The sequence below is a fragment of the Mirounga leonina genome, unplaced genomic scaffold (assembly GCF_011800145.1).
Source record: "Mirounga leonina isolate KUSES-001 unplaced genomic scaffold, KU_Mleo_1.0 Mir_129, whole genome shotgun sequence".
NCBI classification, from domain to species: Eukaryota; Metazoa; Chordata; class Mammalia; order Carnivora; family Phocidae; genus Mirounga; species Mirounga leonina.
In genome coordinates this window covers 10,552,635-10,569,350 of record NW_023270323.1, presented here as the reverse complement: position 1 = coordinate 10,569,350, position 16,716 = coordinate 10,552,635, and the positions used below count along the sequence as shown (strand labels likewise).

At 38.9% G+C, this 16,716-nt stretch overlaps 1 protein-coding gene across 5 annotated transcripts in view; it reads right to left on the bottom strand.

The window, feature by feature from the left end:
• Positions 1-3,108: 3,108 nt before the first annotated feature.
• Positions 3,109-16,716, bottom strand: part of SPARCL1 (SPARC like 1) — a 52,408-nt gene continuing 38,800 nt past the window's right edge. For 4 of the 5 annotated variants that reach the window (XM_035004556.1, XM_035004559.1, XM_035004557.1 and 1 more), the window contains 7 exons: positions 16,357-16,429; positions 15,461-15,579; positions 14,870-14,990; positions 13,042-13,178; positions 10,783-10,931; positions 10,017-10,165; positions 3,109-3,577 (listed from right to left, as the gene is read on the bottom strand). In XM_035004556.1, coding sequence (XP_034860447.1) covers positions 3,549-3,577; positions 10,017-10,165; positions 10,783-10,931; positions 13,042-13,178; positions 14,870-14,990; positions 15,461-15,579; positions 16,357-16,429 — 777 coding nt within the window. In that variant the 3' untranslated portion in view covers positions 3,109-3,548. The remainder of the gene's footprint in view (positions 3,578-10,016; positions 10,166-10,782; positions 10,932-13,041; positions 13,179-14,869; positions 14,991-15,460; positions 15,580-16,356; positions 16,430-16,716) is intronic. The other variant, XM_035004560.1, reaches the window with a different exon arrangement.

Genomic DNA, 16,716 nt, shown 5'->3' with positions numbered 1-16,716 from the left:
GGATGGCTCAGTTGGTTAGGCGACTGCCTTCGGCTCAGGTCATGATCCTGGAGTCCCGGGATCGAGTCCCGCATCGGGCTCCCTGCTCGGCAGGGAGTCTGCTTCTCCCTCTGACCTTCCTCCTTCTCATGCTCTCTGTCTCTCATTCTCTCTCTCTCAAATAAATAAATAAATAAAATCTTTAAAAAAATATATATAATCTCACAGTTTAACCTATAGCTGTTTGGTCCCTGAAGTTATTTGAATTTGTGACCTCTACCCACCAATCTTTAAACACCAGTGTTGCATCATGCTTAGTATTGCAGACATACCACCACTGGCTCAAATGAGATTTTTTTTTTTTTTTAAAGATTTTATTTATTTATTTGACAGAGAGAGACACAGCGAGAGAGGGAACACAAGCAGGGGGAGTGGGAGAGGGAGAAGAAGGCTTCCCGCGGAGCAGGGAGCCCGATGTGGGGCTCGATCCCAGGACCGGGGGATCATGATCTGAGCCGAAGGCAGACGCTTAACGACTGAGCCACCCAGGTGCCCCAAGATTTCTTTTTTTTTTTATTTAATATTTTATTTATTTGAGAGAAAACGAGCAGTGGGGAGGGAGGGAGAGAGAGAGGGAGAGAAAGAGAGAGAGAGAGAGAAGCAGATTCCCCACTGAGCAGAAAGCCTGATACAGGGCTCGAACCCAGGACCCTGGGATCATGTCCTGGGCCGAAGGCAGATGCTTAACCCAGGTACCCCTCAAATGAGATTTCTTATATAATATACAAATAAATCCACCTCAAGCTTCTACCCACATGAGACTTACTAGACTTTCACATAGTCTGGATGCTGTTACTGACAATTATAATTTCTCAAGAAGAAAACGATAGGGGAAAAATCTTGTAAGGCACAGTGGATTGGTAGAGAATAGCACAATACTAGTAAATATGAGTAAATTCAAGAAAGGAAATCAGCGTGGTCTTTACTGGCCAGCAGATTCTGAAAGCAAGCATTTTTATGGTCTTAAATCACATTTAATTCAAATTAACTTACCATGTGGGTTTCAAACCAAACCACTGTACTCTGGAATTGAATTTTGAAAGAAAATCAAATTCATCACATTCTTCATAAGACTTGTCACCAGCATCTGAAGCAAGGTATAATCTCTTTATAAAAGTCACTCTTCAACTATTTTATATATATTTTAAACTCAACTATGACTTATCTTCATGCTATTTTACTTTGCCTGAATTAGGCAACTCACCTACCTTTCTCTTCTTTTTCAGGTTTCTCCTTTGGACTTTTCTTCCTTCAGGATCGAAACCCTTGAATTTTCTTCTTTGATAAGTGGGCTTGCTAGAAATCATAAATTACCCAACACGAGAAAATTTTACCTTCTTTTACCTAGTGCAATAGAATCAGCCCAGAATATACCGTATGTCTTTTTAATTACCTTTGCTTCAAATGGCCCTCGGAGCAAAGAAGTCAAGGAGCAGTGTGATCTTCTAGAATCTGTACGCCTATCTAGTATTTAAGCCATATTACTAATGCCTTTATGGTCATGGGCAGTATGAGTCACAAGATTTAAAGCTAAACTGAATAAATGGTTTCAGACTAGAAGTCGAACTTTTTCTAAAGTATCTCACACAGAGATAGGGCTTAAAGACTGATGACTGAGAAAATAACTTCATCTCCTTGGTTGGGATTAGAGCAATGTCTTTATTACAAACAAACCACAATTAAAAATTGTGACTACCAAGAATATTAAAGTACATCCACAATATATCATCTAGGGCAGCAATATACAAGGGAGACTTAGTGGACAGAAAATTTAAGGTTCTAAAATTTTCTATTATTAAATAATATTTATCATTCCAAAATGAACTTATTTTCAAATAAAACATTTTAATAAACAGGTAGTGTCTTTATAATTAAAATCACTTTTCACTATTCTAAAACATTTAAAATGGTAATTTAGTTCTAATTAATACCTCCAAATATAATTTCACTGTTCCTAACAAATTCATAAATTTATAACTAATTAGTTAAGACTTCTCATGACATTTCTTTGCAGCTACAAATAAAAACATTCTGAATTTTGGATTAATTTCTAAAATCATTTCCCTAGTTGGAAAAAATTATATATAATACTTAGATTTTGATTATTCAAATTGAACTTAATTATTTAGAAATGACTGGTGTGATATGATCTGGTTAAGAAGTGACTCACAGAGCTAAGAAAATAGGTAATACAATTTTGAAGTTAATCAGAGAAAATTATTCTGATAAAAAGCACACTTTTCCATAAGTTCCTTTAGATGAAATTCTTTGGGGGCACATTCTCTCAGTGACTACAACAGACAAAGCTCTTAACACAACAATACATTTTTGATTATTTGAAAAAATAAAGATAATTGCATTGATATCTTTCAGATAGGAAAATACGTAACAAAAACATTTTATTTTCTTTTAAATATTATTAAATAGAATATAGAAGGTGCCAGGTTCTTTTATGCCTTAGTTCAGACCTTGGAAAAAGCTCTATTATGGTTTCTTATTATTTTTGCAATCTAGCCTTTACTGTATTGTTATCAAAGAAGAAAGAGTTCAAATGAAAACACAAATTTTCTCTTATGACTGATTTCTTGCTATCAATTTACAGTAGTAATATTTATCTCTGACCACCTTGGACATTAAGGCACTTCAGAGCTTTCTACTGTCTATGTTATCTTTACATTACTTTTATTTTGAGGACGTAAAATGTGTAGAAATTTTGCAAGGCCCCCCTTCTCCCAACACACATGGACAGCTGCACAACAATTAGAATTAGTTGTATTGAGGAGTGCATAGTCATCCATATATTAAATTGAATTTAGTAGAAAGCACTTGAATTTATTTATTTTTTCTGTTTAAATTTACATTACGACAAAGGACATTAATAAGCATCTACTATTTAGCAACTGAATATTTGTTTCCCATAGGAAACATCTTCCCCAACCACACTCACACTTTTTTTTTTCTTTTTAAAAGTAGTAGGATCTAGGAAGCACAATTATAATTTGATTTGAAGCGTGAATCCTGAGTTGGTCTTTCACATACAGTTGTTTAAATAAATGACTGGAAATAAGCTTGAGTAAGCATTTAGATTTTTATTAGGACGTTAAGATACTGAAAATAATACACATTAACAACAAAAGAGCATTATTCCATCTTCTTGAAGTGTACATGATAATATGAACAAAATGTAGTATTTTCTTCAAGTTTTATAATTAGTATCTCATAAATGGATGCAGAGAGTGATGAGTTAAACTCCTGTTCACAAATAGTACACAGTATTTTGCATATGTTGACTTTATTTAAACTTTTATTACCGAAGTTAATGTTAAATGCTTGGTGCATACACTGTTAGCAAGCATAAACTGTTAGCAAGCAATTACTCTCATTGTCTTCTCAGACATGCAAACATTTTACTAAATATAAATCTACAAGTATTGTGGCTGCATATAATTTCAGGAGTGGTCAGAAACACAGGAGGATGCTGGAATGTATGAGTTCTTTCAAATCATAATTCAAAACAGGAGATTTTCATCTATGTCTTCTGTAAAAAACAAAGCAAAACACACTTTTAGAAAATAGCCAGAGTAGTAATATAAACAAATAATGTCAGAGCTGGGGGATTAGAGAAACCATTTAATAAGACTGTAGGATGGTTCTCAACCCTGGTAGGGCATCAGCATCACCTGTGAAGCTTTAAAAAGATACTGTATGGTTTCACTTATATGCGGAATCTAAAAAACAAAACAAATGAACAAACAAAAAGCAGGATAGAGAACTGATGGTTGCCAGAGTGGAGGGGGTGGGGAGATGGGCAAAATGGGTGAAGGAGGGTGGGAGATACAGGCCTCCAGTTATGGAACGAATAAGTCACAGGGATAAAAGATACAGTGTAAGGAATATAGTCAATGGTATTGTAATAGCGCTGTATGGTGACAGATGGTAGCTACACTTGTGGTGAGCAGAATGGTAACATATAGACTTGTTGAATCCCTCTATTGCACACCTGAAACTAATGTAACTTTATGTGTCAACTGTATCGCAATTAAAAAAAAAAAAGATACACCCTCAGGCCATACCCCTGGCCTCCTGAATTAGAACTTCCAGGGATGGGACAATGGCATGTATACATTTAAAAAGCTCCATTGGTAGTTCTAATGTACGGTTGAGAAGGACTAGTAGAGGCCCAGCCAAGGAAGTGTCAAGTATACTAACCTCTAAGGATTGTTAAAATATAATAGAAATAAGAAGTATAGTGCCAATTAAATCAAATTTCCAACCAAGTAATTATTATTTTTTGTGTATGCAAAAAGTTAAGAGAGTTAGAGAGAGAATGCACACACCAGAGTCGGGGGGCAGAAGGAAAGGCAGAGAGAATCTTAAGCAGCCTCCATGGCCAGTGCAGAGCCCAATGCAGGGCTCTATTTCACAACCCCAAGGTCATGAACTGAGCTGAAATTGAGAGTCAGATGCTTAACAGGCTGAGCCGCCCAGGTGCCCCTCCAACCAAGTAATTATAGGTGCCCCTCCAAACAAGTAATTATAAAAGAACTTGCTGCCACACCTATGAAAGAAGACAGCATCCTTTAGGGGATATAAGACCCCGCCTACCAGTATGGCTCACCCTCACTCACTAATTGTTGAACAAATACTTAAGCAGATAAACTTGAACCATACTAAACTACTACCCCGTCTGGGACACCAGGTAATTTTCCTGCCCAATGTAAGTCTCTGCCCAAGAGTAGGAAAGATTATGAACTTTGGCATATTTCTTTTGAATAATGGCTTCATTTGTAAAACGGACATTTTAGTCTCATGACTTGTAAATTTACTTATCGTTGTGTTCATACTTTTTGTCTTCTTTCTGTTGTTTAGATGAGAGATGTCCTTCCTGTTGACTTTAGGCTAATCCTTTGCCTGTGCCCAGGATCTCTCCTGACCTCAGAAGTTCTCCCCTAATTTTCCCCTTTTGCTTTTCTTTCTTATATCCTCCACTTTCTTTCCTCACTGGGCCCTTCCTATTAGCATTTAAATAGATTGCATATCCAGCCTTGAGAACAGTGCTTGGCACTATGTGGACCATCAGTAAACATCTGTTGAATGAATGAATGAGTCAGTGCTCAAGCTTGTTTTATTCCCAGAAATCCTTCCCTCAACTTTACAACCCTCTTTAGCTCTGTCCTGCCTTGGAACAGCCACTCTTGACCAGATCTCATCTATTCTCTCTCAGGCTATACAATCTGGCTTCCATCTCTACCATTCCACCAAAATTGCTCTTACTAAGGCCACTCAGGGTATCCTTAGTTCTATGTAAAAGGAATATTCTTAGTCTTTTATCTTGACATCTCAGCAGCATTTGGCACTGTGATCTCTTCCTCCTCTTTGAACAACTCCTTTGACAAGGCACTATCCTGTTTTCTTCCTTCCTTTCAAGAGACTTTTCATTCTTCTTCGTGAACTCCTTCTTCCTCCTCTATCATCCAGATATTGTTGTTCCTTGGTGTTCAACCCTCGAGCCTTTTCCATGTAACTGAACACATTTTTCTAAGTAATTCCCTTTTATGGTGCTAAGTACTTTTTGTATGCTCATAATCCTCATGTACTTGAATTCCAAAATGCCTTCTTGAAAAGCTGACCCATATATTCATCTATCAACTGTACATTGTCTCCCATGTACCTAAAAGTTCAACATGTCATAAATGAAGTTAAAATCTTCCCCAAATCTGCTTCTGTTCTTGTGTTTTCTATCTCTGTGCCTCTGTTTACCTGCCTGGGCTGAGCAGGGAGCCTGGGTTTCATACTTCTCTTTCTCTCAATCTCTCTGTCTGCTCCCTGCCCCCACATATTTCCTAGCAAACATTGTCTTATTATTTCTATACATCTTGAATATGTCTATATTCTTGAATATGTCTTGAATATGTTTATATTTTTAAATATATCTTGAACAGTTTTCCTTTTCTTTTTCCCTACTGTAACTGCCCTAGTTCAAATTCTCATCAACTATGCCTGAACTTACCACACATCCTCTCAACTCTTCTCGGGCTTCTCCACAATGTAACCAAAAGAATCTTTCTTTCTTTTTTTTTTTTTTTTAAAGATTTTATTTATTTATTTGAGAGAGAGAATGAGAGAGCACATGAGAGGGGGGAGGGTCAGAGGGAGAAGCAGACCCCCTGCTGAGCAAGGAGCCCGATATGGGACTCGATCCTGGGACTCCAGGATCATGACCTGAGCCGAAGGCAGTCGCTTAACCAACTGAGCCACCCAGGCGCCCCAAAAGAATCTTTCTTAAATACAAATCTAGTGAAATCACTCCCTTGTTTAAAACACTTTCATGATCCTCCAGTACTCTTAGGATAATGTCTTTAATTGGTTTAGTAGGACCTGCATGATCTGACTCGTTTGCTCTGTTGGTCTCACTGAGAAGGTTCTTCTGAAGATTAACGTGGATACATGGTATGTCATGGGCACTAAATAAATAAGACTCCTCCACCTTTTAATTAAACCTCATTTTTACACATAAGGAAAATGAGACTTGCTGAGGTTAAGCGGTATGCCCTAACTCACGTAGCTAGTTAATGACAGAGCTGGAATATTTGAGCACATCTAGCTCAGATAAAAGTCAGTTAAAATTCAGGAAAACACTGGCTAAGATTTATCTTGTCCTTCTGTGGATTTCTCAGCCATGAGGGAAGGAAGAGCATACTTAAAAATATTTTGTTTTGTTTTGTTTTCCCTAGCTACATCCCAAAGCAGTAACTTGTTTACTTATTCTGACTGAATATTAAATATTTGCTTTATTGGTTTACTATGTGATAATTCTTTCCCTTCTTCAAAATAACGTGATCATGGCCAAACCACAGTGAACAAACAAGATCATTAGGAGCTTTTCGAGTCACTGAACTCTAAGCCCTTCCTGCTCCTCCCAGACAACCGCCCAGCACAGAGCCTGAGTGAGACTACGTGCTGAAGAGTTGCCAGAAGTTTTAGGACAGTGGAGCACAACTGGTTTCCTTAAATAAATGGACTCTGTTCCAATTTGGTCACTCCATTAAAATTAAATGCCATGTAAAAGGGCATACATAAATATGTCCTATCCCAGCTAAGTTTCCCCCCTCTTGATAATGGTGGGGTGGGGAGAGTGGGGTGGCTGTACTTGGGTATATTTTGTCCTTTTTAAAAAATTTAAACTCGGGGCGCCTGGGTGGCTCAGTCGGTTGGGCGACTGCCTTCAGCTCAGGTCATGATCCTGGAGTCCCGGGATCGAGTCTCGCATCGGGCTCCCTGCTCGGCGGGGAGTCTGCTTCTCCCTCTGGCCCTCCTCCCTCTCATGCTCTCTGTCTCTCATTCTCTCTCGCAAATAAATAAAATCTTAAAAAAAAAAAAAATTTAAAAAATTTAAACTCCATTAGCCAACATATAGTACCTCATTAGTTTCAGATGTAGAGTTCAGTAATTCATCAGTTGCATGTAACACCCAGTGTTCACCACATCACGTGCCCTCCTTAATGCCCGTCACCCAGTTACCCTATCTCCCCACCCATCTCCCCTCCAGCAACCCTCAGTTTGTTTCTTACAGTTTAGAGTCTCTCATGGTTCATCTCCCTCCATGACTTCTTCCCATTCAGTTTTCCCTCCCTTTCCCTATGATCCTCTACAGTTTCTTACATTCCACATATGAGTAGAACCATATGATAATTGTCTTTCTCTGATTGACTTATTTCTCTCAGCATAATACCCTCCAGTTCCATCATGTCTATGTAAATGGTTAGATTTCATCCTTTCTGATGGCTGAGTAATATTCCATTATGGAATATTCTTCTTTATCCATTCATCTGTCGATGGACATCCAGGCTCTTTCCACAGTTGTTATAAACATTGGTGCTGGACATTGCTGCTATAAACATTGGGGTGCAGGTGTCCCTTCAAATCACTACATTTGTATCTTTGTGGTAAATACCTAGTGGTGCAAATGCTGGGTCATAGAGTAGCTCTATTTTTAGCTTCTTGAGGAATCTCCATACTGTTTTTCAGAGTGGCTGTATGAAAAGCCCACAGCCAATACCATTCTCAATGGGGGAAAACTGAGAGCTTTTCGCCTAGGATTAGGAACACGACAGGGATGCCCACTCTCACTACTGTTGTTCAACATAGTACTAGAAGTCCTAGCCTCAGCAATCAGACAACAAAAAGAAATAGAAAGCATCCAAATTGGCAAAGTAGAAGTCAAACTCTCGCTCTTCACAGATGACATGATACTTTAAGTGGAAAACCCAAAGACTCCACCCAAAATTTGCTAGATCTCAAATTTTTCCTTCTTAACATGGGAATTAGAAAAGACAGTTTTAGCCATTTTTAGGAGTATATTTGAATTTATAAGTAATGTGCTTATAGAATAGATGTTAGAAAGGAAATTGGTATTATTTATGCAGGTCTCTGTCTTAATAGCTTGTTAATTTCCTATCAATGCTAACAGGGTATAAACAGTATGTTACAGCCAGCCTCCAAGAGCTCCTCCCACATTACAGTAGGGCTGTCTGCCTGACCAACAGAATATGGCAGAAGTAATGTATGTCACTTCTGCGATTAGGTTATAAAAGACATTACAGCTTCAGTCTTAGATTCCCTCACTCTCTATTTTCTCTCTGATCACTCACTCTGGAGGAAACCAGATGCTGTGCTGTGAGCAATCCCATGGAGAGGACCACATGGTGAGGAAATGAAGCCTCCCAACAATAGCCATGTGGGTGAGCTTAGAGCAGCTGAGAGCAGAACCCAAGCCAGAACCATCCAGGTGAACTACTCTTAGATTCCTGATCTTGGAAACTGTGAGATTTTAAGTTTCTAAGCTTTAGAGTTATTGGTTACACAGCATTAGGCAACCAATACACAGCACTCGGTGCTTACAGAAATACACATTCTTTGCTCATTACAGTTGTGCTTATTTCACAGAATAATATTGCAGAGGAAAAGAGCTAATCTTTTCTGCTTACCTATTTATCAATAAGTAAGTAAATCTTCTGACTCTCCACTCTTTCTCTTTAATTTCAAGGCATTGTACATACCATGAAGAATATTTTTAAAATGAAGGTCACACAAGTTACCTCTTTTTGGGAAATTCTGACCTTTGATGAACTCACTTTTCTTTACTGATTGGGTGTACATTCATCCTACTTGTATGTTGTGAACATACATATAAAACCTCTGCTTTAGAGATTTGATGTTTACTGTTGATTTACATTGTGCAAGCAGCTCTGATTCTTCATTTTTTGAACATCTTTCCAATCTTGATTTTTAAAAACATGCTTGCTCATAAAAATCAGCTTTAACTTAGGAAAATAAAAGGAAGTACATTAAGGCATAACCTAGCAAAACAAATGTCTAAATTCCTCCATCACAGGAGTAAAGAAAGAACCCTCGATTATTATTACTATTATTATTATTATTATTATTGTCATTGAAGATGAAGTCATGGATTAAAGGCATAATATCTGGACACAACTTGTGATATGAGGCCCAATCTCCAGTGCATCCGTAATGAATTCTAAGATTTTTCTGACATCTCTCACTGGCAGAATCAGACTTGCTGTTTTACTCTTTACATACAATTTTTAGAAGTTTGAACCAATACCCAGGTTAAGAAAGGATATAAAATCCCTTCTTCCTCAGAAGGGTAGCCTTCTGACATTTGGCACAGCTCTGTGGATTGACATCATTTTCTTTAGCTTAGGCAACTGCTAAGACCTCAGTGTAGTTATCCCCTACATATTCCCACCTGTTACCCTTTGAAAAAAGAGTATTGTAAGGGAAGTAGGAAATAACCTTGCCATGACAGCATGTGCACTGAGGGACTTCTACCTGCAGTGCTGCCACCTTGCTGTCTTGAGGTTTCAATCTGAGAACACAGCAGGACCTCTCTAGGAGGTTTTAGGGCTCTGCTGGAGAAAAGGACACCCCTCTCCCTGGGCTGATGATGAATTTACCTTCTTTAATCCCAAAGCAATGGCCCCACTCCTTCAGGGTGATGTGCTTATCCTTGTTGGGGTCGCACTCCTCAAAGAAGCGAGTTATGCAGTGTTCCATGGGCACCAGAGATGCTCGCAAAGGAGCAAGCTCAGAATGAGTCAAGACTCTGCAATAAAGTAAATGGCAGTATGTTAAAGAGTAGCTTGTATACCAAAGTTAACTTTTAGGATAACCAAGGCATTTTCCTTCCACAAGGTTGCTACTTATGCCAAATAAATAGTACACTCATGAAAAACTGCAAATGAAATAAACTATTTATGGGTAAGATAGACAGCGCTTGGGATGTCACAAGGTTTCCTTCCTCGCAGGCATGTATTCTCCCACGATCTTAAATTTATAGGGATGCCCCCGCCAGCAATCGTGTTTGTACAACCTGGCTCTTACCCACTGACCATACCTGATTGTTCCAGGTGTAGGCACTTTACCCAAGTTGGGCCAATCAGATTTTCTTGGGAATTTAGGATCACGAATGAGAAAGAATTGAAGGAGTCTCTGTTGCAGGCTGGGTCCTAACATTTAAACTTGGGAACCATGGTGTGGCCATATTCTGTTCTTTTCAAAGCAGTTTTGTGTTTAGACACCTAACCACATTTGTTTGGCATCTCAATGTTCTAAATCAGAGCTGGGAAACTTCCTAAATTTGTTTAGAATTATCTTTGTATAGATAAGTAAGATATTATATCAGGGAGATGACCTAGTATTGGGAAGATAAAGAGTTTTTACCTGTCCATAGGATGCTGGTCAAGTTCACCAAACTGCCAGTGCACAGGATATACATACATGTGGTAGTTTTTCTTAAAGTCCCTTAAGAGAAGGTCAATGGAATGGTCCCCAGCCAAGAGCCTCTTTTCATCCAGGTAAATTTTCTTGACCTGGGATTAGGAAGGGAGAAAATCATGGGGGAACCAGACAAGTGAAATGGAATTATCACTTGCTAAACTACTTAAAGAGTGACAGTGACATGACAGAGGAAAATAAGCCCAGACCATCATATGAGACCAAATGAAATACTTTCTAATCAACACTATAGACTTTCTTATTTCTACAGAGAATAACAACTAACATTAAAAAAAAACAACAACAACAACAACAACCTGTGGTTTTCAGAAGAGATTTAAGTCTTCTGATTTTTCTTTTAACTGGGTACTATTCATCACAGTAGAAGAAGGTTTTAATGAAAGGGGCTAAATTGACCTAAGCAAAATTACTGGTAAGTTAGTAAAAAGTCTTGCTTTCCCCCCACTGACATACTCCATTCTTAGTTCTCTGTGTACTTCAGTCCAGTGTCTGCTCACAGTCTAGCCGTGGTGTGACACCACTTGGCCACCCCCATTAAAATTTCCCTGTTTTGTATGTAATGCTCTCAAGGTTTTCATGATGATGTATTAAAGAGAGAGGACAGAAATTATTTCTGGGCAATTTATATAAAACTCTCAGCTTGTGATGTTACTCATGAACTAACTGGAAGCAATTAGAACAGGGCGCTTGGGTGGCTCAGTTGGTTAAGCAACTGCCTTCAGCTTAGGTCATGATCCCGGGGTCCTGGGATCGAGTCCCACATCGGGCTCCCCCTGCTCTGCAGGGAGCCTGCTTCTCCCTCTGCCTGCCACTCCCCCTGCTGTGCTCTCTCTCTCTCTCTCTGTGTCAAATAAATAAATAAATAAAATCTTAAAAAAAAAAAAGGGAGCAATTAGAACGGAACTTCTACTCATTCCCATGACCATATTCACCAACCCCCCTCCTTGTTAGCACGGATGAACTTCCTATGCTCTGAATATAAGCCCAACCCTTCACTGGTACTCAGGAGCCTACTCCTTTTCATCTCTTCAAGAACACCCTATGGCAGTTGGGCACCTTTTCTACCCCTCATTAGTTTTTCCTTCTTTATTGGGTTACTACCAGAGGCATATAAACATCCTTTACCATCTCCCACTGGTAGATGGGACCCTTGAACTCACATTCCCCTCCGGATGCCACCCATCTCACTTTTCATCTTTATAGCAAAATGCTGTGAAAATATTGCCTATACTTGATGCTTCCACATCCTTCCTCCTATTCTTCTGAACCCTGTCCACTCAGGCTTTTCTCCTCTCCATTCTGCAGAAACAGCTTCTGTCAAGATCAACTCTGTGACCACCACATGCCATATCGGTGGCCAAGTCAGTCCTCATCTTACAACCTTTAAACAGCATTTGACACAGTTAATTCATAGCCTCCTTCTTGTTTAATTTTTTTCTTTATAGCATTCCATCTGAAGTATCTTATACATATATTTGCATATTTATTTACATGTTTATATATTTGCATGTATGACCATATTTGCAAAATTTATACACACACTCAACACATACACACATACACACATTTACACACACACACACATATTTGTTCACAGTCTCTTTGCCTAGAATGTAATCTCATAAAGGCAGAGATTTTTGTTTGGTTCATTGCTGTATCTCCAGTATGTAAATCAATTCCAGATACCTGAGATGCAATCAATAGCTATTTGATGAATGAGTTATCCCTGAGAACTTCTGGAATAAATATTCTGAACTTTTAAATCTTAATATATTACTGACTTTGCAAGTAGGGGATTTCTCTTATATAATAAATCTGTCTGGCCTATGAGGGCAAAAAAATGTTTAAATTTAAATAATATGTCTGGGCCTGAACATAGAAATGCTGAATTGAGGTTCACTTTGCTCAACCAGGGTTTGCTCTAGAGTGTGAGTTAAAGAGTCCTTGCGCAGGCCGCTGCCCTTTGAGTAGGAATGGGGTGGTTTGGCTGTGTCTCAAACCTTGTGGCATGAATGGTGACCACTACTATTCTGTAGTACATATGAACTTACCAGGTGGGGGAAGGCAAAGTGGGCTCTTGCTGATATGCAGAGGGAGGTAGGCCCCCCTGCCCCCAACACACACATCCTTTTTCCTCAGGCCCTGTAGACAGACACTTAGGTAGCTGACCTGTGGGTAACTTACTTTATTTCTCTGCTTCTCATTTAGATATCCAGCATGTTCAGCGTTCGGCTCATAAAGCTGCATGAGGATATTCTTGAGCCAGTCTCTCATCCTTAGGGGAAACTGAGTCACTTCAAAGTCTGTACAAATAGGAATAGCTATTCCAAGGGGAAAGAAAAGAGATTTTAATCTTTGGGTCCTACTCCTGTCCAATGGCAAGTAGTCGTAATAGGAGCCTAACAACATCTGGTGACTGACGGCTCCCTTACCGTCCTACCCTCACAACAGTCTCCTTAACCCCTGGTGGCACAACAGGCCCGCCAGGCTGTTCGGAAAACATACCAGATACTGGCTTCCATTCAAAGAAATTCTGATTTGATTGGTTTGGAATGGATCTTGGGTATCAGGATGTTTTAAAAGTTCCAAAGATAATTTTGATACACAGGCAGGGCTGAGAACCACTGCACCTAGAATCAGAAAGTTGGCATGTGGAGGTGGAAGATGCAAGAACTCTTTATTAGGAGAAAAAAGACAAAAGTGGAAGTTAGATTATGCTGTGGTAACAAATAATGTTCAATCTCAGTGGCTTAAAAGAACAAAAGTGTTTTGTTTCGTTTTTTGTAGTTTTATTGAGCTATAATCGACACATAGCACTGTGTAAGTTCAGGGTGTACAGCATAATGACTGACATCCATATTTTGTGCTGGGACTACCACAGTAAGTTTAGTTAACTGTATCACCTCATCCAGTCACAAAAATTTTTATTTTTCCTTGCGATGAGAACTTTTAGGATCTACTCTTTGAGCAACTTTCAGATATGGCAGTGTTAACTATAGTCACTGTGTTGGACATTCGAGTCCAATACAAGTTGGCAAGAGGGCTCTGCTCATGGCAGTCTCTCTGGGGCTCAGGATGATGAAGACACCACCATCTCCACACAAGATGGAGGGAGCATAAGCATAGATGACCAAACACTAACTCTTAAATACATCTGCCCAGAACTCACATGGATGCTTTTGGCTGAAATTCCATTGAACAAAGCAACTCATATGGCCACATTTAACATCCAGAGGGCTGAGAAGTTTAATACTCTTGTGTGTCAGGAAGGAGAGGAGAATTGGAAATATCAGTGAGCACAGCTAAAGTGGAGAATTACTTAGTGATAAGGAGATCCAAACACAACTGAGAGTATCTTGGTAAAAGGAAGACAATTAAGAAAACTTCTGGAAGGATAGATTATCATAAAACTTCTTGGCAGAGACTTAACGTACTTGGAAAGAGGACAAGTAATTTAGCAAAATTCCAATGATTTGTCTCAGTTATTAAGTGGTAACATTATTATAGTGGTTTTACAACCTGGCTGCACATTAGAGTTGTCTTGGTTACTTTAAAAACAAATGAAAAAACAATACCAAAGCCCCAACCCAGTCCAATTAAATCAGTCTCTTATAGTTAAAGCCTGGGCATTTTTCTTTTTATTTTTTTAAAGTCTCTCCTTTAGGGGCACCTGGGTGGCTCAGTCGTTAAGTGTCTGCCTTCAGCTCAGGTCATGATCCCAGGGTCCTGGGATCTAGCCCCCAGTCGGGCTCTCTGCTCAGTGGGAAGCCTGCTTCTCCCTCTCCCACTCCCCCTGCTTGTCTCTCACTGTCTCTCTCTCTGTCAAATAAATAAAATCTTTAAAAAAATAAAAAATAAAAAAATAAAGTCTCTCCTTTAGTGAGCATCCTAGGTTCAGAACTACATTAGCCTTTTTCTGTTTGCATGTAGGAGTATATATATATATTCATCAGATATGCAGAGATTCACCCCAAATCCTCTTAGCAACGGTGGAATAGTGGAGGAATCTTACATTTGCAGGCTCCAAAATAATCCAGCTGTAGTTGGTGCCCTTTTTTGGTTCCCTCCAGTTTACACTTCGTAGCAAACAGATGACAGGAGCTAGCATAGGTCTGATTGTCAGTGCCACAAACCTAGGACAGACAAGCGTGAGAAAAAGCTCATGTTTCTGAATGTACATTGGGGAAAGACCCTGCTCCTTAAAGCTTGTAGACTGATCAACTGTGCCAATGATGTGGTCAGGTAAGTGAAGTTATTAAAGTGATAACTGTCCCATTTGGTAAAAAAAAGAAAAATCAATTAAATTTGGTGGTGACGACAATTTAGCTCTAGATAAGCTCAGTAGAACGCAAACTACAGATGTTCCAAGGATACAGTGAATTTTAAAATGAGTTCTGAAGATCAATGCCATTATTACCATCTTAGGCCACAGGGGAAATTCCTTGTTTTTGCTGGATTTTTTCCTATTCAATATTATTTCAAGTGTTAGATGATAACCTGGATATTTGCCTTTTTTTTTTTTAACCAAATATTTCAATTGCAAACCACTTTCATTTGAATCACTATTTGGGGCCCCTCGGAGGCCCTTTTGTAGAACACTTACTTGGTCAAGGAGTTTCGTAGGAGGACAAGTCACTGAATCTTGGCAAACACAGTGGGGTTTTCCCTGTTGGTCAGCCTTACAGATGTGTCCTCTTTTACACTGGAAGTTCATGCAAGAATCTAACAGGAAAGTTTGGACAGGAACATAAGCAAAGCTGAACTGAGTATGCAACCTCAAATTCATCCAGATAATTAGCTCCATTTGCATTAATGAGAGAAAACTTGGGAAAATATTAGAAACCATTTTAATGGACATGTTAATGTTCAGATGGGACCCTCCAGCATCAGACTGTTTTACGCAATAGTTTAGATTTTCTGTGCAGCTTGAATTGGGAATTAAAAAAGAACAACCAAAACAACAACAACAAAAAAACAAAAATTAAAAAGAACAAACAGCTCTTCTTGGCCTGCCTACAATGGCCATAGTCTGGAGTCTATAATTCAAGGATGTCCAAGTGGGTTAGAAGTTAAATAAGCCCTGACATTTTTATTGTGTTGAAATTAAAAATGTTTGTGATAGGGGTATGCAATTGGGAATTAGGTCTGAATTAAATAGGGGGTCTAAATTCACTAGTAAGTTATGGATTTGAGATTAAATAAGGTAGAATTAATTCAATTCTTCTTCTCAGAAGCAAAAGGATTTAGGACAAAAGAAGAACCTAGCTTTCATACTAGTATTACAACAAGACTTCCAGTTTGTAAACATATTTGCCCATAGTTGTGTATCAAATGTGTGCAAGAGAGTGTCAACCACTTATGAGAACATTTCCTTGGGGAGGATTTGGGAGAAGAAATTTCTGTGAAGCAGTGACAAAGGATGGAATGGGGAGAGCCTCGCGTAACCATTCCATTTCTTCCTTGATACCTTCACAAGCCACTTGCTTAGCCTGTACTCACCAATACCGTGCACCATTCTGTTGTCTTCATATGAACTTTCATCTTCTTTCGGTGAGCTCTCTGTTTTCTTGGCCTTTATAATAACAAGGGAAGAAGCTGAAGTGTATTTAGGGGAAATCCATTACATAATTTGTATTTCCACTGCATACCTTCACAAGGCTTTTCATACCCAAATCATTTCAGATCTCAAAAAGGCACCAGCCGTAATTATGGAAATAGACAGTAACCCTTTGAGAACGGGAGCCATTTGTATCTTCAACTGGATTCAGTGCTATATCTCTGGAGATTACTCAATCAAAGTTGGAACTAACATCAGGAGTAAAGTTGGAACCTTCCCTTTGCATTTTGGAAAACAGTAGA